This window comes from Lithobates pipiens, unplaced genomic scaffold, assembly GCF_037356315.1.
Source record: "Lithobates pipiens isolate NorthernLeopardFrog02 unplaced genomic scaffold, aLitPip1_a1.2 Scaffold_25, whole genome shotgun sequence".
Lineage (NCBI taxonomy): Eukaryota > Metazoa > Chordata > Amphibia > Anura > Ranidae > Lithobates > Lithobates pipiens.
In genome coordinates, this window is record NW_027507787.1 from 125,787,442 (window position 1) to 125,813,619 (window position 26,178).

General features: G+C 42.8%; 2 protein-coding genes across 5 annotated transcripts in view; one reads left to right on the top strand and one right to left on the bottom strand.

The window, feature by feature from the left end:
• Positions 1–26,178, top strand: part of RASSF4 (Ras association domain family member 4) — an 855,531-nt gene that overhangs the window by 167,897 nt on the left and 661,456 nt on the right. Inside the window, exon 1 of one of the 4 annotated variants that reach the window (XM_077454836.1) lies at positions 23,395–23,510. The exons of the other annotated variants lie outside the window; for them this stretch is intronic. The gene's annotated coding sequence lies outside the window, so the exon portion shown is untranslated. Of the gene's footprint in view, positions 1–23,394; positions 23,511–26,178 lie in introns of those variants that run through there. 4 annotated transcript variants of the gene reach the window in all.
• Positions 1–26,178, bottom strand: part of LOC143930490 (C-X-C motif chemokine 9-like) — a 58,670-nt gene that overhangs the window by 3,826 nt on the left and 28,666 nt on the right. Inside the window, exon 2 of the mRNA XM_077454838.1 lies at positions 8,880–8,988. Coding sequence (XP_077310964.1) covers positions 8,880–8,988 — 109 coding nt within the window. The remainder of the gene's footprint in view (positions 1–8,879; positions 8,989–26,178) is intronic.

Below are 26,178 nucleotides of genomic sequence, written 5' to 3' on the forward strand. Positions count from 1 at the left end.
TGGACACAAATTGAGCAAAAGGTTTCCTACTCATTGGGGGATGCTCACAGCCAGATAACCCAAAACTGTTCCTGTATGCAAAATTAGGGTTTAATGGTGAACTACAGATTAACGTGAACATCTTTGGTGTAGCAAAATCAAGTACATAGCTAGCATTCACTGAGACTTTTTCATAGACCATTGATTGCTATGCACAGCTGAACCAGATTCTTTGCACACCAGTTTTAGTAAACCCCCCTCCACAGTGTCTCATTTAGAGCCCGTTCACACAAGGGCAACTCAGGATCCGACTTCAGGTCACCCCTAGTCGCCTCAAGTCACGCTACATGTAAAAATCAATGTAAGTGAATGAGAGCCGTCTTAATGCACACTACTGAAGTCGCTCCGACTTCAGAAAAGGTTCCTGTACTACTTGTATTCGGCTTCTAGGTGACTGGTACCCATTGATTTCAATGGAAGTCGCCTCCAAGTCGGATCTCCGGAAGAAGAGGGCGGCGGCGGTGAAGAAGAAAGCCGGGCTCCTCCGCTAGTAAAAGAGCTAGCAGAAGATAGCGGAGGAGTCCGGCGAGAAGACCCTCGAAGATGGAAGAAGACCCCCGGAGCTGTGCAATAAACTATTTTAACCCTTGTGTGTTTTTTTTGTTTTTTTTACTTTTTTTTCACAGGTGAATGGGTAGGGGTACATTGTACCCCATACGCATTCACATAGGGTGGGGGGCCGGGATCCGGGGGCCCCTTATTAAAGGGGGCTCCCGGATTCTGATAAGCCCCCCGCCTGCAGACCCCGACAACCAATGGCCAGGGTTGTCGGGAAGAGGCCCTTGTCCTCATCAACATGGGGACAAGGTGCTTTGGGGTGGCCCCCCATGTTGAGGGCACGCGGCCTGGTATGGCTTGGGGGGGGGGCGCTTGCTCGTCCCCACCCCCTTTCCTGGCCGGCCAGGTAGCCTGCTCGGATAAGGGTCTGGTATGAATCTGAGGGGGACCCCCACGCCGTTTTTTTGACGTAGGGGGTTCCTCTTAAAATCCATACCAGATCTAAGGGCCTGGTATGCTCCTGTAGGGGGAACCCACGCGTTTTTTTTTTTTTTTTTTTTGCCGTGGAGTTCCTCCTTGAGAGCTCATTCTCTGATTGGCCACTGCAAAAGTCACCTGGCCTGGGACGACTTAAAGTCGTGTTGTAAGTCATGTCCAAGTTGCCTTCGAAAGTCGTGTTGAAAGTAGTGTTGCCCCTGTGTGAACGGGCTCTTACTCCCTTGAAAGAGTTTCTGAAAAAATCACAGTCATTGTTACTCATTTATTTATTGTCGATTAGCAGAAATATACTCTTTAATGTGAGAGTGAAAAATGATCTCTGTCAAGTTATTTAAAATAATAACATGAAATACTAAAAAGTATTTAGTAGATACACATTTGGCAGCAATTGCAGAACTGAGTCTGTGTGGATATTATAGGATTTGCACACCTAGAAACAAATAATATTCCCTCTTCCTCTGTGCAAACTACTCTGGTTAGGTTAGGTTGAATGAGGATCACTAGTCAACTTCCTTTTCCAAGTTCAAAGACAAGTTATTTATTGGGTTGAGATTTGGACTCTGACTTGCCTGTTCCAGAACATTAACATTGTTGTTTTTAAAGTGATTGTAAAGTCTACTTTTTTTTTCCTATAATAAAAAAAACAAACATGTCATACTTACCTGCTCTGTTGCAGTGGATTTGCACAGAGCAGCCCACATCCTGCTCATCTCGAGTCACTCTTCTGTGATCCTGGCCCCTCCCTCCTGTCCAGTGCCCCCACAGCAAGCAGCTTGCTATGGGGGCAACCGAGCCGAGTCACAGCTTCGTGTGCATTCAGACACGGAGCTCCGACCCGGCTCTCTCCCCTGATTGGCTAGCTGACCTTGATTGACAGCAGCAGCAGCAGCCAATGGTGCCACTGCTGTGTCTTAGCCAAACAGGAGGGAGAATCTCTGACGGCTGAGACACTCGTGGAGATAGAAAAACCTTCTTCCTTTACAACCATTTTAATCAATCATTATGTAGCTTTGGCTTTATGCTTGATGTCATTTCCTTTCAAATAGACATTGAAATGATGATGTAACTTTGCATCAAGAGATATTTAACCACTTGAAAACAGGGCACTTAAACCCCCCCTCATGACCAGACCAATTTTAAGCTTTCGGTGCTCTCACATTTTGAATGACAATTACTCAGTCATGTAATACTGTACCCAAATGCATTTTTTGTCCTTTTTTTTTAATACAAATAGAGCTTTCTTTTGGTGGTATTTAATCAGCTCTGGGTTTTTTATTTTTTGCGCTATAAATGAAAAAAGACCGAAAATTTTAAAAATAAATAAACACATTTTTCTTTGTTTCTGTGATAACATTTTGCAAATTATTAATCTTTCTTCATAAATGTTGGCCTCAATTTATACTACTACATATCTCTGGTAAAAATAACCCAAATTAGTGGATGATATTTGGTTTTTGTGAAAGTTAGAGAGTCTACAAGCTATGGTGCCTCATCTCATTTCTTGCGACCCGAACAAGCCAGGAAAGTACAAATACCACCCAAATGACCCCCTTATGGAAAACATTCCAAGGTGTTTAGTAAGATGCATGGTGAGGTTTTTGATGTTGTTATTTTTCCCACAATTCTTTGCAAAATTAAGATTTATTTTATTTTATATTTTTCCACAAAATTGGTTATTACTCTAACATGGCATGTGTATACCACAAATAATGCCCCAAAATACATTCTGCTACTCCTCCTGAGTATTACGATACTACACTTGTGGGACTTTTCCACAGCCTAATCACTTAGAGAGGCCCAACATGCAGGGAGCGCCGTCACGTGTTCTAGGAGCATAAATTACACATCTAACTTCTTGACTACCTATTACACTTTTGAAGGCCCTGGAGCATCAGGACAGTGACACATAACACTGACGTGGCACTGATGACAGATGCTAATGATACGTGGCACTGATGACACGTGACACTGATGTGGCTCTGATGACAGATGGCACTGATACATGACATTGATGACATGTGACACTGATAACAGATGGCACGTGACACTGACACGTGGCACTGATGACAGATGGCGCTAATGTGTGGCACAGATGACAAGTGACACTGATGTAATGCTAATGACAGATGGCACTGATGACAGATGGCACTGATGTGGCACTGGGGACAGATGGCCCTGGGGACAGATGGCACTGGCACTGACAGTGGGGACATTGGGCACTTAATTTTCCATTTTTTTTTTTTGTTTTTTTTACTCACGCTGCAGTGTTCATCTCTCCCTCCTCACACGCTGTCTCTGTGCGGAGGGAGAACCGGCGATGAGAGATGTTTACATATGAGATCATCTCTCATTGGACAAACCGATCACGCTGTAAATGGCCAGTGTGATTGGCCATCTACAACAATCTGTGACTGGCCGTGTCCAAGGGACACGGCCAGCACAAATTTCCCTGTTGCGCGCTCCCGCAAGCGGAAGTAAACAGGAGGACATCCAGAAACGTCCTCCCGGCAATTGGCGTCCGCGCTGCAGCCGTCTTTCGGCTATAGCATGGACGTCTAGTGGTTAACAACTTTTTTGTATACATACCATCACTTTTGGGTTTTTTCACTGAACTGTTTGTTGTATCCTTTTGACTGCATTATTTAGGTTATGCCATGATTCAAGCTCAACAGAAGTTAGATATTACAGATTTGCAAGTGTGAAAGTGACATGTTTTTGATCGCTGTGTGAGGAGACACCTAGCTAACAGGTGGAAAGCCTCACTTTCATCATTCACTGCATGTGCTGCTATTTATACAGAGTCTTGTCAGAGCTTACTGAATTTCAGCGGGCAAATTGTTGGTGCCGGATTAGCTGTTGCCTCTGGAACTAAGGTTGCCAATTTATTTTGTAAAATGTATACATATCAAGAATTGATTACAAACTGACATTAGGTCAACGAATGATCTAAAATCCTGACCCAGACTATAGATAATAATCTAAGTAAACAGCAGAAAGTCCCCAGGTTGGATGGTTTTCCCAATGTATTCACAAACACAGAAACGTTTCTAACTAAAGATACCCGAGTATTTACCTAGATCATTATCTATAGTCCGGGTCAGGACTTTAGATCATGCCTTGACCGAATGTCTGTCAGTTTTTAATCAATTATTGATATGTATACATTTTTTATAAGTGTTTTTTTGTCATGTTTTATCATAAATAAAAATGTACTGTTTCATTTTAACTATGTCTATAAAGTCCATTAATTCCCTTCTCCCTAAATAGATCTGATAAGCATGAGCGTAGTCAACTGACCGAAAGAGACAAAAAAGACGTGCAGGATTGAGTTAATTTTTTTGAGTTATATCAGATTGCATTATCCACCATTAGGGATGAGCCCGATATTTGAGTCGAACTTAAGTTCGGCTCGAACACCGGGTGTTTGTCTTTTCGCTGAACAGCTAACGTTATGCGATGTTCTCAGCAAATTCAAAAGCCGCAGAACGTCGTTAAAGTCTATGGGACACTAACATGAACAACCAAAAGTGCTAATTTAAGGCTTATATGCAAGTTATTGTCAAAAAAGTGTATGGGGACCTGGGTCCTGCCTCAAGGGACATGTATCAATGCAAAAAAAACGTTTTAAAACTGACATTTTTTTCAGGACCAGTGACTTTAATAATACTTAAAGTGAAACAATAAAAATGAAATATTGCTTTAACCACTTTCAGACCAGACCAATTTGCTGGTCAAAGACCAGACCACTTTTTGCGATTCGGCACTGCGTCGCTTTAACTGACAATTGCGCGGTCGTGCGACGTGGCTCCCAAACAAAATTGACGTCCTTTTCTTCCCACAAATAGAGCTTTCTTTTGGTGGTATTTGATCACCCCTGCGGTTTTTATTTTTTGCGCTATAAACAAAAATAGAGCGACAATTTTGAAAAAAACGCATTATTTTTTACTTTTTGTTATAATAAATATCCCCCAAAAATATATAAAAAAACATTTTTTTCCCTCAATTTAGGCTGATACGTATTCTTCTACATATTTTTGGTAAAAAAATCGCAATAAGCGATTATTGATTGGTTTGCGCAAAAGTTATAGCGTTTACAAAATAGGGATAGTTTTATAGCATTTTTATTAATCATTTTTTATTATTTATTTTTTTTACTAGTAATGGCGGCGATCTGCGATTTTTATTGTGACTGCGACATTGTCGTTGACCCATCGGACATTTTTGACACATTTTTGGGACCATTGTCATTTATACAGTAATCACTGCTATATAAATGCAGTGATTCCTGTGTAAATGACACTGGCAGTGAAAGGGTTAACCAGTGGGTGGCAGTGTAGGGGTTAAGTGTTCCTAGGGGTGTGTTACTAACTGTGGGGGGGTTGGGCTTTCATTTAGTGTACACTGATCTCTGCTCCAATCACATGGAGCAGAGATCAGCATCACTAGTTGCTAGGCAGAATGGAAAAATGTTGTTTACACAGCATTTCCTCCATTCGGCCGCTCCGTGAGACGATCGCGGGGATGCCCGCGGCGATCGAGTCCGCGGGTCCCGCGACCGGACTCACGGGGGTCCCGACCAGCGCGGGAGCGCGCCGGCGCGCTCCCGATGGCAGGGCGGCATCGAATATTGGACGTACCTGTACGCCAATATGCCTGCCCGTGCCATTCTGTCGACGTACATCGTCGTGCGCTGGTCGGGAAGTGGTTAAATATGATGCCTGGATGGTGTCCTTAGTATGCCTATAAAATAGCGCATTTTTCTCGTGTTTAGAACAATACCACAGCAAAAAGACATTTTTAAAGGAAAAAATCTCATTTAAAAATCCTTGCGGCTGTAATGCATTGTCGCATCTCGGAAATATAGATTAAAAATCATTGCAAAAAACGGCATTGGGACCTGGATCCTGCCCCAGGGGTTGTGTATCAATGCAAAAGTTTTAAAAAGTGGCAGTTTTTTCAGGAGCAGTGATTTTAATAATGCTTAAAGTGAAACAATAAAAATGAAATATTCCTTTAAAAAAAAAAATGTGTGTGGAGGTCCCCTCCAAAATCCATACCAGGCCCTTCTGGTCTGGTATGGCTTTTAAGGGGAACCCTGACCCAAAATAAAAAAAATGGCGTAGGGGTCCCCCCAAAATCCATAACAGATCCTTATCCGAGTATGCAACCTGGCAGGCCACAGGAAAAGGGGGGGGAGGAGAGAGCGCCCCCCTCCTGAACCGTACAAGGCCACATGCCCTCAACATGGGAAGGATGCTTTGGGGTCCCCCCAAAAACACCTTGACCCCATGTTGATGGGTACAAGGGCCTCAAGCCCCCCGCCCCCAGACCCCCATAACCACCGGCTGTGGGGATATCGGAATCTGGAAGCCACCTTTAATAAGGGGACCCCCAGATCCCACCCCCCTCATGTGAATGGGTATCTGGTACATTGTACCTCTACTCATTCACCAAAAAAAGTCAAAATGTTAAAAATGACAGTAGACATTAGACAACTTGGGACAAGTCCTTTATTTAAAAAAAAAAAAACTGTCCCGCGATGTCCATTCATCCTCGATCACAGCGTCCGATGGACCAAAAAAAACGCAACAGCTCCGCCTTCCAAGGTAGACTTTCGCTGACTGAATCCCTTTTGCGATGACAGCTGTTATATAGCCAAGGGGGAGCCACCCAGAGACATAAACGGGTGACCCCACCTCCTTGTGACGTCACATGACATCAGAAGGGGTAGGGTCACCGTTTACATCACTGGGCGGCCCTGCCTTCCGCTTGTTTGGCTCATACCTAGCCACTATTCAAGTCTTAGATTTGTCAATTCCTGTGACCCTTATCATGACCCTAACATTAACCCTGGCAACCTTTGATCAAGTTCTTTTTTTATTCTTTATATTTTATTTTTATTTTTTTAGACACTTTTGTTTGTTCATATCTTCCCCTCCTGCAAGAGGAGAAAGATACAATGTATCTTTTTCTTCATTCAGAAGAGGATGAGTAAAGTGGCTGATCCAAGACTTGTATTTGTTAATTCCCAGAAGAATTCAGACCATCTTGGACGCCAAAGGCGGTTCAACGCCATATTGGGTAAAGATTTAGTTTTTTTACCATACTCGTTTCCATAATTTTGTCAAACCCCTGTACTTGCATTTCTATTAGAGCCCTTTCACACTCACTGCGCCTGAGCGTCTCCAGTTTTAGCGGCGTTTTACCGTTGTTTTAGTGGTGCTTTTCAAGCCGCTAGCGGCCAAAAAAGGGTTAAAAGCGCCGCTACAGTTGTGCTTTGCCGGCGCTGCCCATTGATTTCAATGGGCAGGGGCACTTTAGGAGAGTTCTATACACTGCTCCTAAAGCACCTCAAAGAAGCTGCTTGCAGGACTGGAAATAAATTTTTTGCACCAGGGAGGACTTAGGTGTGTCATATACATTTATTTTGTAATAAATATTTTGTAATTTAAATAATTTTGCAGAGATATGTTTTCACTTTTACAACACAGAATATATTTCTGTTGATCAGTGTAAAAAAAAATATAAAAATAAAAATCCACTGTGATTCAAAGTTCTATCACAATAAAATGGGAATATTGCCAAGTGACTGAATATTTTTATAGGCACTATATTTCAGTAACCGTAGTCAGATTTCACAGCTGATTCAATTGTGTTGGTGCGCTTTGCATTACTACATGCTTAGCAAAAAGTCTTATGCCTCGTACACACGATCGCACTTTCCGCCAACAAAACCATGGAATTTTGTCCGAAGGGCATTGGCCCAGACTTGTCTTGCATACACACGGTCACACAATTGTTGGCCAACAATTACAAATGCAGTGACGTACTAGACATACTATGTGTTTTTTCAGCACTTTAGCTCCACCCTTTGGGCTCCTGCTAATTTCGTGTTAGTAGAAGTTTGGTGAGTGTTGATTCGCACTTTTCATTATGCACTTTGCAGTTTATTTCTGAACGGCCGTTCGTCAGCCAGACATATTACGGAGGAGATAACATATTATTTATTGCTTTGACGTTATTTTTTTGGTGGAATAATGATTTGATTTGGTATATCTTCTATATTTTTGGATGCATAGAATGCACTTTTTGGTTAAGTTCTATTGGCAGATAGTAGGTCTATTTATTTTTTATTTTTTTAATGCACAATAAAAAAAAATGTGGAGAATAATACTATGTGTTTTACTTCAAATGACAGTTTGGGGGTAGGCAGTTACATTTTAAAAAATACAATGTAAAATTGACAAGGGACACCAACATAGTTGTATGTTTTATCTTAAAAACTACAGGATAACGGTTTTGTGGTAACTTGCCCAAATAAAAAAAAAAAAAAAAAAAAAAAAAACATAATATTATTCTTGATATCATTAGAAAAAAAGCCTTTGAAAATTAGTTTGCAATAACTCCATCATTATCACCAGCAGATTCATTATTATTAAAGTAGAAGAGAATTGTGCGCTGGATTTGGAGATTTCATAATTGGCTACGTCACAAATGTTAATTCTCCATTACGAATGTTAGTTTACAAGACCGACCACTTCTGGCTCATCCTTGCTTCCGAGCATGCGTGTTTGTACTTTGGACTTTTGTCCAACGGACTTGTGTATACACGCTTGGAAAATCCGACAACACACATTTGTCCACGGAAAATTTGAAAACCTGCTAGCCAACATTTGTTGGCGGAAAGTCAGACAACAATTGTCCGATGGAGCATACACATGGTCGGATTTACTGACAACAGCCTGTCATCAAACATTTCCCGTCGGAAAGTCTGACGTGTGTACGGGGCTTTACAGTGCTCCTAAGCAAATGCTGTATCCGTTGTAATAATTATATGGACTCACATAATTTCTAACTGGTCACAAGATGGTGTCGGTTGTTTCACGTCAATGTTCTGAAAGTTCCTTGGCACATTTTTCGAAGATGCTATGCACTGACATCTGGTAGATACATCTGGTAAAGAAAAAACAGTGAATATAAAACAAAATAAATATTTTTACTGAAATTTAGTATTTCTTTTTTTTTATAATTTTTATTCTACGTATAGTTTGGTATTAAATATGATCTATTAATAAAAATTGATCCAGCCCTTTCATGCATTTAGATTTTCTGCTGTGTTTAACAAATAGTAAACTAAAAATGTGACCATTCCTCCTTAAATGATATCATCACAATGACTCACAAGATATACTAGAAGGACATATTTAAGCACTTCAGCGCCGGAAGGATTTGCCCCCTTAATGACCAGGCACTTTTTGCGATATGGCACTGTGTCACCTTTAACTGACAATCGCACGACATTGTATCCAAACAAAATGTATGCCCTTTTTTTTCCATAAATAGAGCTTTCTTCTGGTGGTACTTGTACACCTCTGTGTGGTTTTTATTTTTTGCGCTATAAACAAAAATCGAGTGACAATTTTGAAAAAAAAACAATATTTTTTACTTTTTGTTCTAATACATATCCCCAAAATTAAAAAAAAAAAAAAATTTCTTCGTAAATTTAGGCCAATTTGTATTCTTCTACATATTTTTGGTAAAAAAAAAATTGCAATAAGAATATATTGATTTGTTTGCACAAAATGTATCACGTCTACAATCTGCGGAATAGATTTATGATCTGCATTTTTTAGCAGGACTGCAACATTGCGGTGAGCAAATCTGACCCCAAATTACACTTTTAGGGGACCAGTGACATTATTACATTGATCAGTGCTATAAAAATGCACTGATCAATGTATAAATGACACTGGCAGGGAAGAGGTTAACACTAGGGGGCGATCAATGGGGTTAACTGTGTTCCCTGGGTATGTTCTAACTGTGAGGGGATGGGCTTACTGGGACATGACAGAGATCACTGTTTCCGATCACTGAGAACAGTAGATCTTTGTCATGTCATCTAGCAGAACGGGGAATCTCCTTGTTTGCAAAGGCAGAACCCTTCTGCCTCTGTGCATATCGATCGCATACAGGTACATCTGTTCGCACAGGAGAGCCAACCTGTCACAGTAAATGTATGTAAGCAGGTCGGCGAGTGGTTAAAGAGGGCTGGGAATTTTCAATTTTTTCTTTCAAAGTTTTTATTGATTTTGAACAGGAAAATAAACAGCAAGTACAATCATTTCAAAGTTGTCACATTTCTTTATGGCAACAAACAAGCGGGGGTGCTATGGAACAAGATAGTCGACCAGGAGCTGGCAAAAAAGTGATCTTGTGGCGAATCCGCCATAGAGACCACTTTTTATCTGAAAGCGGACCGCCCGCTGAAGAAGAGGATACCAGGGTTATGGCAGCAGCTGCCATAACAATGATATTCCTCTTCAAACTGCTGACGTATAACAACGGCGGTTGGTCCGCAAGTGATTAATGCCTAAGCACAATTTTGCAACTTTGATATGTGTGTTAGTAAAACTGTACATATCATCACAACTACTTTGTGTAGCCAGGTGGAATATACCTTGCTTTTTATTTATTTTTATTTTTTTTTCAGGACAAATCTGGCTTACTTTTGATGGTAAATGGTAACGAATATCTCCGGATTTTGGTTTTTATTATCAAAGGAAAAGTTGCCCAAAATAATAATAAAAAAAAAAAAGGAATTGACCACAGTTGCTTTTCATTTTGGACACTTGTTTTATGAAATTCTTTTTACACTTTGTCACTTAGTGATTGGACTTTATATATTGTGGTTAATACATTTTTATATTGATTTGTGTTCACAACACTTCCCATCTTTATTTATTTCACTACACTTCACAGTGTTTTTTTATCACTGCACTTTTTAGATATTATTTACCTGGACTTTGTTTAGTTTTGCCAGCTTTAATTTAATTGGGGTGGTTTAGAGCAGCAATTTTCTCTTTTCTTCACTATTGGAGTCATCAGGTGACCTGGAACCAGGAGTCCTGGGACCCGATCGTTAGTAGGAGACCCAGAGTTCTCAGTGAGAAGCCGGTGCTGTGTGACGCATTCCCAGCACAAAGAGAGATGTGCATGTATACAGCCCCATGGTAAAGACCCAATTACGTGAGGCCTGCATATACTGTATGCGTGCGGTCAGATGTAAGGGGTTAATACACAAAATAAAAGTACTTTTTTTCATAAATATATAACGGCTGTCAAGTGAACACAGTTCTTTCCCAATGCTGTACAATCATGGGCCAGAGGAGCTTCTAGTCCTAATTAATATCAAGTAAATGTTTTAAATCTTGATACAAAGATGTATTTTAAGTAAAACCTTTATCATTTTTGTGCAAAAAATTGTGGGGTATCGAGGGGGAGGCTCTGCCAATCACAGCCTGGTTCATACCCCTCCAGCCTGTGTCTATTGTTTGTAATTTTACAGGGAAGTGAAGCCTCCCTCAATCAACATGTAATAGCCTGCCACCATGCTTTTTAGCTGTATAGTGGGCATAGAGGAGGAGGGAGGAAGTTGTCTGTCATTTATCTAAAGTGTATACACCAACGGGTTTAACTATTTAGTCATGTGGGCTGCCCAAATAAAAAGAAGGAAATTAACAGCTAGAATGGAACTAAAACTGGAGCATGCTCAGTAGATGTTGCCATGGCTGGTCTACACAATCTCAGGCTGCAGCTTGGACACAGACAAGGAGGGAGGGACAGTGAACAGCACGATTAACCATGTGTTTTGCATTATACAGAAAATGAATTCCATCGTAACTGAATTAGTATGAACCCCATGTAATAATACAGCATGTACTGACCGCTTTTAATGATGTGGGTTTCCCCACAATGGGTACCGGACAGTAGCTAAAACTAAAGAGAAGAGATCCAGGCCCAAAAATTGATAAAATAGTCCAAGAATCCAATAGAAATTATAATGCAATAAATATACCTTAACCACTTGCTTACTGTGCACCTAAACTCCCCTCCTGCCCAGACAAATTTTCAGCTTTTGGTGCTGTCACTCTTTGAACGACAGTTGCGTGGTCATACAACACTGTATCCAAATGGATTCTTTCTCTACTTTTCAGATGCCGCTGCACAGTGATCTCCTGTGCAACAAGTAGATGCCCAGTGGATTGATATAAAAGACACCGGGACTGTCATCTACTTGTTGCACAGGAGATCACTGCGCAGCGGCATCCGAAAGTGGAGAAGGAATCCACTTGACTGGGGAAAGTTTTTTTCTTTGTCTTTTAATTGCTACAGCCCACCCCCTACTTCCCTGCTGAATTGGCCGGACCAACCCATCCTAAACAAAAAGTACCCATGCAGCAGCCAAAGCAGGCTAGGGACAGCAGTATGGGCTGCCCCCCCCCCCCCCGTCATGTACTTGTCGCACAGGAGATTACTGTGTGGTGGCACCCGAAAGTAAAGAAAGAGTCCACTTAACTGGGGAAAGTTTTGTTTTTTTTCCTTTTAATTGCTACAGCCTGCAGATCACGGGCCCAGTCTTCTCTTCCAGCCTCCACCCACCCCCCTGGGAATTCTCGGGAATTAAACCATGGATTTCGGTACCGCGGTTAGCCCCATCCTCACTGGCTTTCGCTGATCTTGAGAAGGATGGGCAAGCATAGTTATGGATAGTAAATACGGTTCCAGATTGAAAATGGAGGTAGAGGGATAAATCAATGGGTAGAGAAGAAACTACTGACTTAAGCAGCCGGCAGAGGTAACTTTTTGCATAGGTACAGATACACAGAATACTTTTTTGAATGTTTATGAATATGTTGTAATTATTTGTGGTTAAATACTTGTTATGAGGTTTAGAGAATATATGTAAGAAAAAGAAAGGAAAAACTCAGAATTTGCTGTGGATTGACCATATGCAAAGTATTAGAAATAAGGAATTTATGTACAAACTGTACAAGTGACAAGTACTATATCCAATAATAATACATTTTGGTTTGTAATGATGAAAACTTTACAATAAAGAAGTAAGAAATTAAGACAAGGGAATTCTCTGACTGGGATGGCTCACCAGCCCCATTGCAGCCAGACCCCAGGCTCCAGGACCAGCAGCCAGACCTCAAGCTCCAGGACCAGAAGCCAGACCCCAGGACCAGCAGCCAAGCTCCAGCAGCCAGACCCATGGCCCTAGCAGCTGGACCCTTGGCCCCAGCAACCAGGCCCCAGCCCCAGCAGCAAGGGTCCAGCAGTCAGACCCCTTGCCCCAGCAGCTGGCCCCTGGCCCCAGCAGCCAGACCCCTGGCCTCAGGACCAAAATCCCAGCTCCAGCAGCCAGACCCTTGGCCCCAGCAGCCAGACCCCAGGCCCCAGCAGCCAGACCCCAGGCCCCAGCAGCCAGACCCCAGGCTCCAGCAGACAGACCCCAGGACCAGCAGCCCAGCCCCAGCAGCTGTGTGATCAGGCTGCATTTCATGGACTGCAGCCCTTGGCCCCAGCAGTCAGACCCCTGGCCCCAGCAGCCAGACCCCTGGCCCCAGCAGCCAGACCCCAGGACCAGCAGCCCAGCTCCAGCAGCCAGACCCTTGGCCCCAGCAGCCAGACCCTTGGCCCCAGCAGCCAGACCCCAGGCTCCAGCAACCAGATCCAGCAGCTTTGTGATCAGGCTGCATTTCATGGGCACTGGTATGGGGGGGGGGGGGGGGGGGTTGGCACCAGCGCAAAGCGTCACCTTCCTGAAATGAGTTTGAAACCTCCCTGCAATTAGTTTTTGCAGGTTGGGATGTCTGAATAGTAATGAGACATATTGGAGAGTAGGAGAAAAACCAACAGGTGAGAGCATGGATCTAGATGCAGCCCTGGCCAATCAGAAGGGGACATGCCCCAAGGAATGCTGGGTGCCTGTATTGAAGTCTGAAGAGCACATGGGCTCATGGTCCAGTCTCCCTCTGAGGTGTAAGTGGGGAGGAGGTTGCTGCCTCTCCCAAGCATAGGCTGCCATGTGGCCTCAGATGGTTGGCCTGAGGGCCTGAATCCTTGAAGCTACAATCCAGGGTCCCTGTGCAATCTGACTGAGGGAGGATGTCCACGGATCTGGTCTGATGCCACTGGTATAGGAGGCTACCTCCTTCCGTGTGTCGCTCGGAAGGAGGCTACCGGCTGTCCCTGGACATTTTGTGAGTAGTATTGGTGTGCGCAGCCTATTGCAATAGGGATATGTGTATATGTCAGTAGAGAAGAGATTGGTGTCAGTAGGGCCGTGGATAATGTCAGTAGTTTTTTTACTATTTTTTTTTTTTACTATTTTTTTCTAGGTGCCCCACTATGGGGCTACAAGTGTCTTAACAGATCTCTGATGTCTCACTTTGGAGACAGAGAAAGAAACTGAGGACAGAGATTCCCCAGTCCCTCTCTCTGCAGTCTGCAGTAAACGTAGTTTACTATGCTTCAGTTAAGAATGAAGACAGGAGCGATTAGTACAGATCACTCACTGTGTTCATTCAGAAAAGGAGGGGGTCAGTTAATGAAATATTTACTAGCCCAGAGGAGGGAAGCTGGCAGCATTGCAGAGGGGGGGGGGGACAGGAAGCAGGAGAAATGTGCGCCACACAGGATGATTAGGGTGTGCCCAGGCACCTCACCTATGTGCCCAGGCACCTCACCTATGGTGAGTACAGGCTCCTGAAGGGATCTGGGTGTGAAGGGAGACTGGGTGTGTTGCTGAAATCCCCCTCTTGGTCCTAGAAGTCACCATACTTGGTGTGTGAGCTATAGGGGACACTGGCTAGTGTCTTGAAGATACAAAGTCCACTGAGTTCCTTCTGCTACATAGGAACTTGTTCTATACAGATGCTGTATTGTTCTGCAAATAATCTTCTTCACAGTTCTACAGCGAGATTTGTCTTCACTTGTGCATAGTTAATTTGGAGTATCCTATTATTTTCCTTCTCTTATCCAAGTTCCCCAAATAAAACATAAAAACACTTCCCCTAGACTGGTCTTTGTAGACAACAAGCAGAAGAGTGTGTGCACCTGGCTGTGTAAAAATACCATGTGATGAGGTGCATGCGCGGAGCCTGACTGAACGGACATGTCCAATTAGAGCTCGGCTCCACGGGGAATCACACCGGAGCCGTACCTAAGATAGCCGCACATCGCCTCCCGCAAGCTGCCCGGTCACTGCTGAGATCACACATGAGCATGGTCAGAGGAGGCCCCAAAATGTAAGTACAAGCCAGGCAGCATCAAGGACGCCTTATCCCGCCACACAGCCAAGATGGCGCCAGCCGCCACATCCTCACAGTCCCAGCCCTGCACACCAAAATCAGCTAAAGTACAGGTGGGTCCTGGGCTTATAACAGAGCCAAGACCATGGTTCTGGGCTCCACCCTCCCGAAGAGTCCAGGCAAGCAAGGGAGAAGCATGCATGTCTGCATGGTATAGTCAGAGGGCCCAAAGCTGTGGGCTGAGCAGCAAGGAACATAAAAAGAGGTACAGTAGTTGTACATGATCTCTGTTATATGGCCAAGAAAGCTGAAGGGTAAAGCCTAAATGGCAGTACTGCTGAAGAGAGCCTGGTGGCTTGGTATTTTTCTGTTATTACATTGTTGCTGTGGAAAGCTGAAACCCCTGTGTGGGCAACCCTCCTGTTATTGGACTTGTTTTCTTTTACTTTTAATAAAAGTGGGCCAACAAGCCCTTAAATGGCATGACTGGCGTGGACTCTGCTCACTGGTGTGCTCTACACAGAGGCTAAATAACCCCCAAATATTACACAGCTATACACTTCAGAGATAGAAAACCTCAAGGAGGAAAACATGGTTCTGCAAGCACAGCTGGAAGATCAAGAGAACAGGGTCTACAGATCTAACTTAAGGATTAGAGGAATCCTTGAGGCAGTAATTGATCTGCATGCCACCATGTTGGCGTTATTACAAGAGCTACAGCCAGGCTAGAGATGGACAGGGTTCACAGGGTCTTTGCCCCACGCAAAACAGGGCCACACATATCAGCTGTTTGGGACATATCCCAGCTCACTGTGGCCAAACGCAGAGCTCTTAAACCCCACCTGCAAGTGCGTCAATGCAGCTAAATGGCATACCATTGGGGTTTCCCATTTTCTGTAAGATTCACTCACTTGGAAAACAAATATGTCTTTTGCACGGGCGAGGAGCTACAATCAGCCCTAGCGGACCTGGGCCTTTTAGATGCAACCCCTCAGAGATTATTCCCGTAGGCGCTCAGCTTCTTTTTTGCCCCACAAGCAAAAAACGGGTGACCCAGGACATCCAAATTCCACACACTGCGATCCTTTGCAGCCTCCAAGGCCCACATAATCTGTCAACAGGAGACCCACTTCACAGATTCATCCTCCCCTAAACACCTCAGCAGCTCTTACCCCCAGTTCTACACTGCTTCAGCCACAACCAGAGAGGGACTCTTATAGGTTTCCACCATTTAATGCCATTTACCCTTTCTTCACAAATCAACGATCCGGAAGGCAGATACCTCCTGATCACTGGCCATATCTCAGACAAAGCAGTTACAATAATGTCATACTTTCTCTCCCACCTCTTACAGGTGCTTGATAAACACAAAGTGGGCACCATAATTCTTTGCGGAGACTCCAATCTTACTATCTTCCCTTTTCCTAGACAAATCATCCTCTACCTCGCCTTTCACCCCTCATAAACAAACTTTCCAACACCTGATCACCAAACACAACCTAGCTGACACCTGGCGCAAACTCAACCTTGTCAGCAAGCGTTGTACTTATTATTCACACCCACACAATTCCTTTTCATGTATTGATCACATCTTCATAACTCACAGCATGATTCCAGAAGTCATCTCCTCGGTCATTACTCCATTTACATGGACTGACCATGCAGCAGTATGCACTATCATATCCTCCCCCATCCCCAGAACTCATGATACAACCTGGTGCATTAAGGACACTACCCTCTCACATCTTTCTGATCATATGGATATTGAAATAGCCCTCAAGGACTATATCACCACCAACACGATGGACGACGTATCTGCCCTGACAGCTGTCCTCCATAGCAAATTAATTCAGCAGGCAGCAACACTCAAAGGCGAGTGTAAACTCTTATTCCATCAACTTGAAACCAACTTTAATACATGCCATGCATCGTTTCAAGCCTCCCCCAACCCTACTACTAATGCGCACCTAGAAAGGGCCAAATTGGGCTTTGACCTGTTTCTCACAGACTCCGCTGAGAAAATCCACCACAAAAGCCAACACTGACACTACCTCAAGGCCAATAAACCTGACATCCCCATGGCCCGCACCCTGAGGGCAATCCAACACCCCAAAAGGACCATACGTCTAAAAACCTTCAATCGTGCCTACACCAGCAATCCTGTTAGGATTTTGGAGGTGTTCCAGTCCAACCTCGTGAAACTCTACTCTCCCACACAAAACTTTGACACCTCCAAAGCGGAAACCCTATTCTCCTGCATCACCCTCCCATCCATACAACAAGAGCACCTGGATCTGTTAGAGGGCCCGATCACAGACATTGAAGTCTCTACAGCCATTAAAACGTTGAAACCAAACAAGTGACCAGGACCAGATGGGTTCTCGGCAACCTATTATAAGAATTTCTTACCAATATTCCCCCCCAAGGCCTTCAATTCCCTGCTGGTTGGGCACTCTTTTTGAACCAAAACCCTGACCTTCATAATCACTATGTTGCCCAAACCTAAATCAGACCTCTCCACTTGGACTAAGTATCGACCCATCGCCCTCCTCAACTTAGACATTAAATTGCTAGCCAAAATAATTGCAACCCAACTGATCCCCATTATTTGACAACTGATATATCAGAACCAAACAGACTTCATGCCCGCACACCAAGCCGGGGACAATATCAGACGTGCAATTCTACTCGCACATACAGCTAAAACTAGATGAATACCTGCCTGCCTTCTATCCCTTGACATCAGGAAAGCCTCTGACACCGTCGCATGGCCATACCTACGTTTTACTTTACAGAAATAGGGCTTCGGGGGCCATTTTCTGACCTCGGTTGCCTCTTTATATACCGATCCCCGGGTCTACATTAAGTATGCAGGCTATAAATCTGCGATGTTCAACATCAAAAGAGGCACCAGACAGGGATGCCCTCTTTCCCCTTTGCTATTTTCCCTACTTATAGAACCACTGGCTCAACTTATCAGGTCAAGGCCCTCATGTCAAGGGTATAGACCTGGGAGGCCACCACAATAAACTCTGTCTCTTCGCAGACGACATCCTCATTCATGACACATCCCCACATCTCTGCCCCCAATCTCTTATTCATATTGGACAAGTTCACCCAAATCTCCGGTCTAAAAATGAATCCTCAGTAATCAAAGGCACTCAACATCTCCTTATCACACTCAGATCTCCAACAAGCTAAAGCCTCCTTACCATTCACTTGGGTATCCCACCAACTTCCCTACTTAGGGGTGCATCTTATGGCATTCGATAACAGACCTCTTCTCAGCAAACTACTTACCCGTCCTGAGACACACTACGGCACTAATGTCACAGTGGCCTGCCTTACCATTATCACATCAATGCCACAAAAATGACAATCTTACCAAAATTTCTTTACTTATTCAGAGTCCTTCCCATCCCACTACCGGCATACTTCCTACGACTAGCACAAAGAAGAGTAATGTCTTACATATGGATGACCACTAAACCTCGCATACCAAAAGCTACACTTTTTCTTCACAAACTAAGTGAGGGCTTAGGCATACCCAATTTTTCCTCCTTTTATAACGCTGCCAAGCTAGCCCAATCCCCTAAAACCACACAACCACCGAAACCCTGCTATTGGGTTTACGATTGAATCAGTGGAAAGTGACCCCATCTTGGTAATGAACATGCTTTGGCTTCAACCTACCGATAGAACAGGAATTGTCAATCCTGTCACTAAGCATTCCCTATCCATATGGGTAAAATTTAGGAATACTCACAATCTACAGTCCTCCTTACATCTCAGGATAGATTCTTGACATTTGCCACTTTATGCGAGACCTTCGGACTCCCTAAAATGGAACTTTTCCGATATGTGCAAATTAAAAACTTCTATACCCCATACCTTAGAATGGGATCTCTGTTAAACCAGCTTACCCAATTTGAACATATCTGCAAGATTGATCCACACACCAGAGGTCTTATATCGACTTTATATCAACACCTAATGAGCAACTCAGATAACTCACTGCCTACCTACACTACTAAACTTTCAAGACTGCAGACTGGTCATAGTTTGTTAAATAAAGACACCAGTCCATCCAGATCAACCTGAGTGAGTGTCTTCAATTGTCCCTTTCCCTGTACCTTGCTACACCCACATCCCTATCCTCAAGGAGCCCACAATCCAAGGTCCCCATTCATATACTAGGGCCAATTTTGGATAGAAGCCAGAAGCCAATTATCCTACCTGCATGTCTTTGGATTGTGGGAGGAAATCGGAGTACCCGGAGGAAACCCACACAGGCACAGGGAGAACATGCAAACTCCAGGCAAGTAGTGTCGTGGTTGGGATTTGAACCAGTGACCTTTGTACTGCTAGGTCAGAGTGCTAACCACTACACCACTGTGCCGCCCTGGTCTGCTATATGACTAACTACCAAATCTTCCTCTGTTAACTGCTTAGCAGTAGAAACAAACTTCAAGGACCTAGCATGTTGGTACCTGGTTCCTGTCAGAATTGCAAAATATGTACCGGCTTATCCTGGAAATTGCTTCTGAGGCGCAACCCCAGGCACCCACATACATATTTGGTGGCAATGCCCTATGGCTCAAGATTTTTGGAGAGAAATCTTCGAGATGGCTCCTGAGGCTCTATCGCTCTCCTAAATTTAAAGCCAGCAGAACTCTCCCACAATAAATTCAGACTACTGACCCAACTCACCACTGCGGCCAAACAGACTATCGCTACAGCAGGGAAATCGAAGTCATTGGTTGTGGCTGAAGCAAAACACAGAACAAATAAGGCCCTTATTTTTGCTAAAATTACCACCATCGAATATGATAAAGTCAAGAAATTTAAGAAACTATGGATCCCTTGGGTAAAACATTATTTTCCCCCAAACTTTGACGAGTCTTTATTTTGCCTTGGTAGTATAATCCACTTGCTTAAGCAGGCCTTCTCCCCTACTCCTTGAGCATTCTCTACTTTTTATCTACTGAATTAGTGGACCCCCCTGTTGGGCCCCCCCTGCCGTGTCATAGAACCCCCACCCCTTTTCATCCCTCTTCCTCCATTTCCCCTTTTTCTTTCTACTCTATTATTACACCAGTGCCTACCTCAAAATGAGTGTTGACCCCAATGCGATATTAAACAGGGGACCCCCACATATAAAATGGTTGGTCTCAGGGCAAAAGGCTATCCATAACTGATCAGTATTTACAATGTATGTTATGACCTCTTGCTGACATTACACGAAGCAGGGATTCTCTTGTACCCAAAAAACCCCTATCCTGGAGGCCAAACCAGGCTTTGTAACTGAACTTTCCTGGAACGAGTCAGAGGAGACCCCTCCTGCCCACGGCAGGTTCACCATTGGGGGGTGGACAGAGTGGGCCCCCTGTCGGCGACCCTTAGGATCACTCACGTTTGATCTCACAGAGCCACTTCAATCTCTTTGTCCTACAGAATCCTCTACCACCATATAACCAGTTCTAGTACAACTCTCGTTACCAACCGAACATATATAATTCATGTATCCAAATGTATCATTACTGTTTTTTTTTTCTCATTGTACACTGTACGCCTGGTGTCTATTCCATGAAAATTTCAATAAAGTCTTTAAAACACAAAAAAATACCAATCACTGCCTGTGTATTTATCAGTGGGAGACCCAGGTACAAATATTCAAGCAGCTCCTACGGGGGTACCGCTACATATGTATTATGCCTTCTCCCTCCTGCAACCTGTCATACCTGTAGCACAGAGCCGAAGAGAAGTTTCAGGTAGTGGGCGCTAGCGGTACATATAATAGCACACAAACACTGACACATATATTAACCACTTAACAACCGGCCCATAGCCGAATGATGGCTACAGGGCGGTTGTTTAACTCTGAGAGGCCGTCATATAACGTCCTCCCAGAATTCCGCTCTCGCGCGCCCCCTTGACGGAGCGATCACTTGCAAACAAACCGGTGTCATGTTATGACGCCGGTTCCTCCCTCCCCTCTCTGTACCGATCGGTACAGCGGAGGGGGAAGTGATCGGTGTGAACAGCGCTGTGGGCTGGATGTGCAGTGCCCACAGTGCTGCTCACCGAAAATTAACCCCTTAATTCCCTGCCAATACTCTGCAATACCCAATACCCTGCTAATACTCTGCAATACCCTGCCAATACACTACAATACCCTGCCAATACTCTGCAATACTCTGCAATACCCAGCAATACTCTGCAATACCCAATACTCTGCAATACTCTGCAATACCCAATACTCTGCAATACCCTGCCAATACTCTGCAATACTCTGCAATACCCTGCCAATACTCTGCAATACCCAGCAATACCCTGCCAATACTCTGCAATACCCAATACCCTGCCAATACTCTGCAATACCCTGACAATACCCTGACAATACCCAGCAATACTCTGCAATACCCTGCCAATACTTTGCAATACCCAGCAATAATCTGCAATACTCTGCAATAGCCTGCAATACCCTGCCAATTCTCTGCAATACCCTGGCAATACTCTGCAATACTCTGCAATACCCAATACCCTATCAATACTCTGCAATACCCAATACCCTGCCAATACTCTGCAATACCCTGCCAATACCCTGCAATACCCTGACAATACTCTGCAATACCCAGCAATAATCTGCAATAGCCTGCAATACCCTGCCAATACTCTGCAATACCCTGCCAATGCTTTTCAATACCCAGCAATAATCTGCAATACCCTGCCAATACTCTGCAATACCCTGCCAATACTCTGCCATTTTTTTTTTATTTCAGGCTTCCCAGCCTAGAGGTGAGATGTGGGGTCTTATTGACCCTATATCTCACTGTAAAGAGGACCTTTCATGCCATATTCCTATTACAAGGGATGTTTACATTCCTTGTAATAGGAATAAAAGTGATCAATAAATTTATTTTTGGGGAAAAAATGTCAAACTAAAATAAATAAAGTAAAATGAACAATAAAAAAATAAAATAAATTTAAAAGTGCCCCTTTCCCCGTGAGCTCACATGCAGAAGCGAACACATAAGTCCCGCCTACATATGAAAACTGTGTTCAGACCACACATGTGAGGTATCGCTGCGAACATTAGAGCGAGAGCAATAATTTTGGTCCTAGACCTCCTCTGTAACTCAAAGCATGTAACCAGTAAAAAAATTTAAAGCGTCGCCTATGGGGATTTTTAAGTAGCGACGTTTGGCACCATTCCACGAGCGTGTGCAATTTTGAAGGGTGACATGTTGGGAATCTATAACTAACTTTACTGTTTTTTTTTAGCACAAAACAGTTTTTTTTTCCAAAAAAAGCTTTTGAAAAATTGCTGCGCAAATATCGTGCGTGATATGTTTTGGTGTTCTATGTAATTTTCTAGCAAATAAATGATGATTTTTACATGTAAGAGAGAAATGTCAGAATTGGCCTGGGTGCTCCAGAACGCCTGATGGTGCTCTCTGCATGTTGGGCCTCTGTATGTGGCCACGCTGTGTAAAAGTCTCACACATGTGGTATCGCCATACTCAGGAGTAATAGAATGTGTTTTGGGGTGTAATTTGTGGTATGCATATGCTGTGTGTGAGAAATAACCTGATAATATGACAATTTTGTGGGAAAAAAAAGGAAAAAAAATCTTGATTTTGCAAAGAATTATAGGAAAAATTACAACTTCAAAAAACTCATCATGCCTCTTACTAAATACCTTGGAATGTCTTCTTTCCAAAAAGAATGGAATGTTAGGGTCTCAAGAAATGAGATAGGCCGTCAGTCCTTCAGGTGTGATCAATTTTCAGATATGGACACCATAGCTTCTGGACTCTATAACTTTCACAAAGACCAAATAATATCCACCAAATTGTACTTATTTTTACCAAAGATATGTAGTAGTATACATTTTGGCTAAAATGTATGAAGAAAAATGACTAATCTGCTAAATTTTATAACAGAAACGAAGAAAAATTCATTTTTTTTACAGAATTTTCGGTCTTTTTTCTTTTATAGCACAAAAAATAAAAAACCCAGCGGTGATTAAATACCACCAAAAGAAAGCTCTATTTGTGTGAAAAAAATGACAAAAATTTCATATAGGTACAGTGTTGCATGACTGAGTAATTGTCATTCAAAATGTGAGAGCACCGAAAGCTGAAAATTGGTCTGGTTATTAAGGGTGTTTAAGTGCCCAGTGGTTAAGTAGTTAAAACACATACTACCACAACACCTATCACTCCTATCTAAACCAGTTCTTACATGTCTTATTACATCTAGACTCTGCTATTGCCCATGCATCAGGGACCTTCAATGTATGCTTCTTAGCTCCTTGCAGACCATAGTGCAAACGATGTAGTATCATGGACCGATGCCCCACTACTTCTAACACAGGTAAACCTTCTTACGCATCCTGCATTCCTGCCTTTTTTTAAGCTATTCTAAAGGAACTGGCTGAAATTTGTACAGCGTATGACAAGCTTTACTGTTCTATATGACATTTCCATAAGTGGAAGATTTTAGATATCTTTTATAGAGACAATTTTCTTTTAACCTCCCTGGCAGTATGATTATTTCGGATTTTAGGTGCTAAAAGCGGTACAATTATTTTGCATGAAAATTTGGTGTCTTATATTGTAGTCCTGTAATTCTTAGCAATAACTCACTTAAATCTGTCCAAACCAGAGTCTAGCAGACATCCCGGGTATGATGAAGTTTGAAAAATGAAATCATAAATTATAATAAATAATTATAAATAATTGTACCAAATAAAAATATAGCGATAATAAAAGTTATTCAATAATGTAATCAAATCAAAAACACTGAAATTTGCTCAGTTGCAGAATTGTCACTGTCATTACTTTTCAATATTTGATGACGGATCTCCCCACAAATCGCTATCGCTCAATTCTGCTAGTGATTACAATTTATTATCGCTGTTTTCTAGCTGGTCTAAAATCATTTTTGATGTAAAGTGACAGTTTTGGTTGCTATGGACAATCTCCAGTTTCCAGGCATAAAGAACAGTTTTTATAATATAAAACTGCATGCAGGACACTGGGCAGACCACTAGGGACAAAGGGGATGTGAAATTATTACATACAGTATAATGTAATCTGTAAGATTACATTATACTGTATGTATACTGTGTGTTTCACTTTTTTAATTTGGCGCTGATCTCCCTCCCCGTGCGTTGCAACGCTTGCAGTGAACAGAGATTGGCTCCATGATGAATCGAGTGGAGGACGAGCCGCTCGTACTGCGGGGGGACATCGCTGGATCCAAGGGACAAGGTAAGTAAACCTCCTCCTGCATTCAGCGATGCGGTCCCGAGTCTGGCTCGGGGTTACCGCTTTTGGTATAAAAATTCCACCCCGAGCCAGACTCGGGAATACCGCCAGAGGGGTTAACAGATTTAACTGCTTAGAGAAATACAAAAATTTGACTTTACTAAGAAACTCAACGAAAATTGTTGACAATAATGGACTTTTTAGGCATAAATATAGATATAACAAAAAGAGGGAAGATAAATTTAAAACAATTTTTATTTCTAAAAAGACAACAAACAAAATCTCAATGCCTCAGAGCGTAATCCTTCACTGTCTAGCATATTGTAAGTACATCACATTCTACATATATTCCCTCTTTTTGTTATATCTATATTTATGCCTAAAAAGTGAATTATTGTCAACAATTTTCGTTGAGTTTCTTAGTAAAGTCAAATATCGGGACGTGGCATGTGTTTTTTATGTAATGTATCCCTAGGACCACCCTGTGGTAGATACATACCAAATTTAATTAAACACAAAAATGTTATGTATAGCAGCTTAACAATCATTAGATGTAAAGGCTGTATTCGTTTTCACTTTTTTTAGGCTTTTTCTCTGTTTTCACCTGGTGTTCTGGTCAGTAACATACCTCCTGTATTATACTGACATCACTCTGGATGAAGAAGCACAGGGGGCAGATTTGGATAGCAGTCTAGGGGTAGGGGAATGTTAGATGTACTAGAATATTTAAATACACTAACACATTGATGCTGAACTGCAGCTAATGTAATCAGTTACAGAAAACAGTTCCTTTTAAGATAAAGGTTTTACATAAATAAATAAAAGCTGGCCATTGTAAGCATCCTTGCCAGTGTTAATCATCTGCCTCATCCCTGTAACTGCAAGAGAGCCTTTCTGTTGAAAAACAGAATTACTGGCTGGATCACCAGATGAAAAACTGAGCGATCAAAAAACACTCATAGCTCAGTCCTCGGTATTCAGTCAGCAAAGAGCCAGTGACTTTGAGAGACTGGGCCAGCTGCCAGTCTAGGCACCTGGGCAGTCAGAATCTTTCCCCAGCCTGGACCTGACACTGTCCCATATCAATAGACTTTGAGAAATGTTTAAAGTAGCTTTTGAGGGGGCCTCTAAAGCATTTGAGAAATGTTTAAAGTAGCTTTCGAGGGGGCCTCTAAAGCAATTATAACATTTAAAAAATGGCAATGGTGGTGATCATATATATTTCTGATGATACTTTCAAAACAATATATGGTTTGGATTTCTAGTCACAGTCAAATTGCTGTTGTAATATGGAACACATGAATAGTCCTAGAGCTAAGTTGTTCCACTGTGAGAAATACCCAGCTAAGTTGTTTTTAAATCCACTTTATGATTACGAACAATGAAGTCTGAACACAGGAAGTCTATCGAAAGGGTGGTGAAAAGTTAGCAACTCAACATGAGGTAAGGGGAATCTTCCAATGGGCACAGCCATTTCAGGCATAACAATCTAAGCCCTTGTACACACGGTCGGAGAATCTGTCGGAATGAGTCTTATCGGACCGTGTCGTCAGATAATCCGACTGTGTGTGGTATGCATCGGACTGATTCCGTCCGAATCTCCGTCGGACCCAATTTTCCAACATGTTGGAAATATTTCCCGACCAACTGGGCCGGTCGGACGTAATCCGATCATGTGTAGAGAATTTTGATCGGACCAAGTGCCACACATGCTCAGATCAAATTCCTACATCAAAGCTATTGGCTACTAGCCTTAATGTAGTCCCATCGTA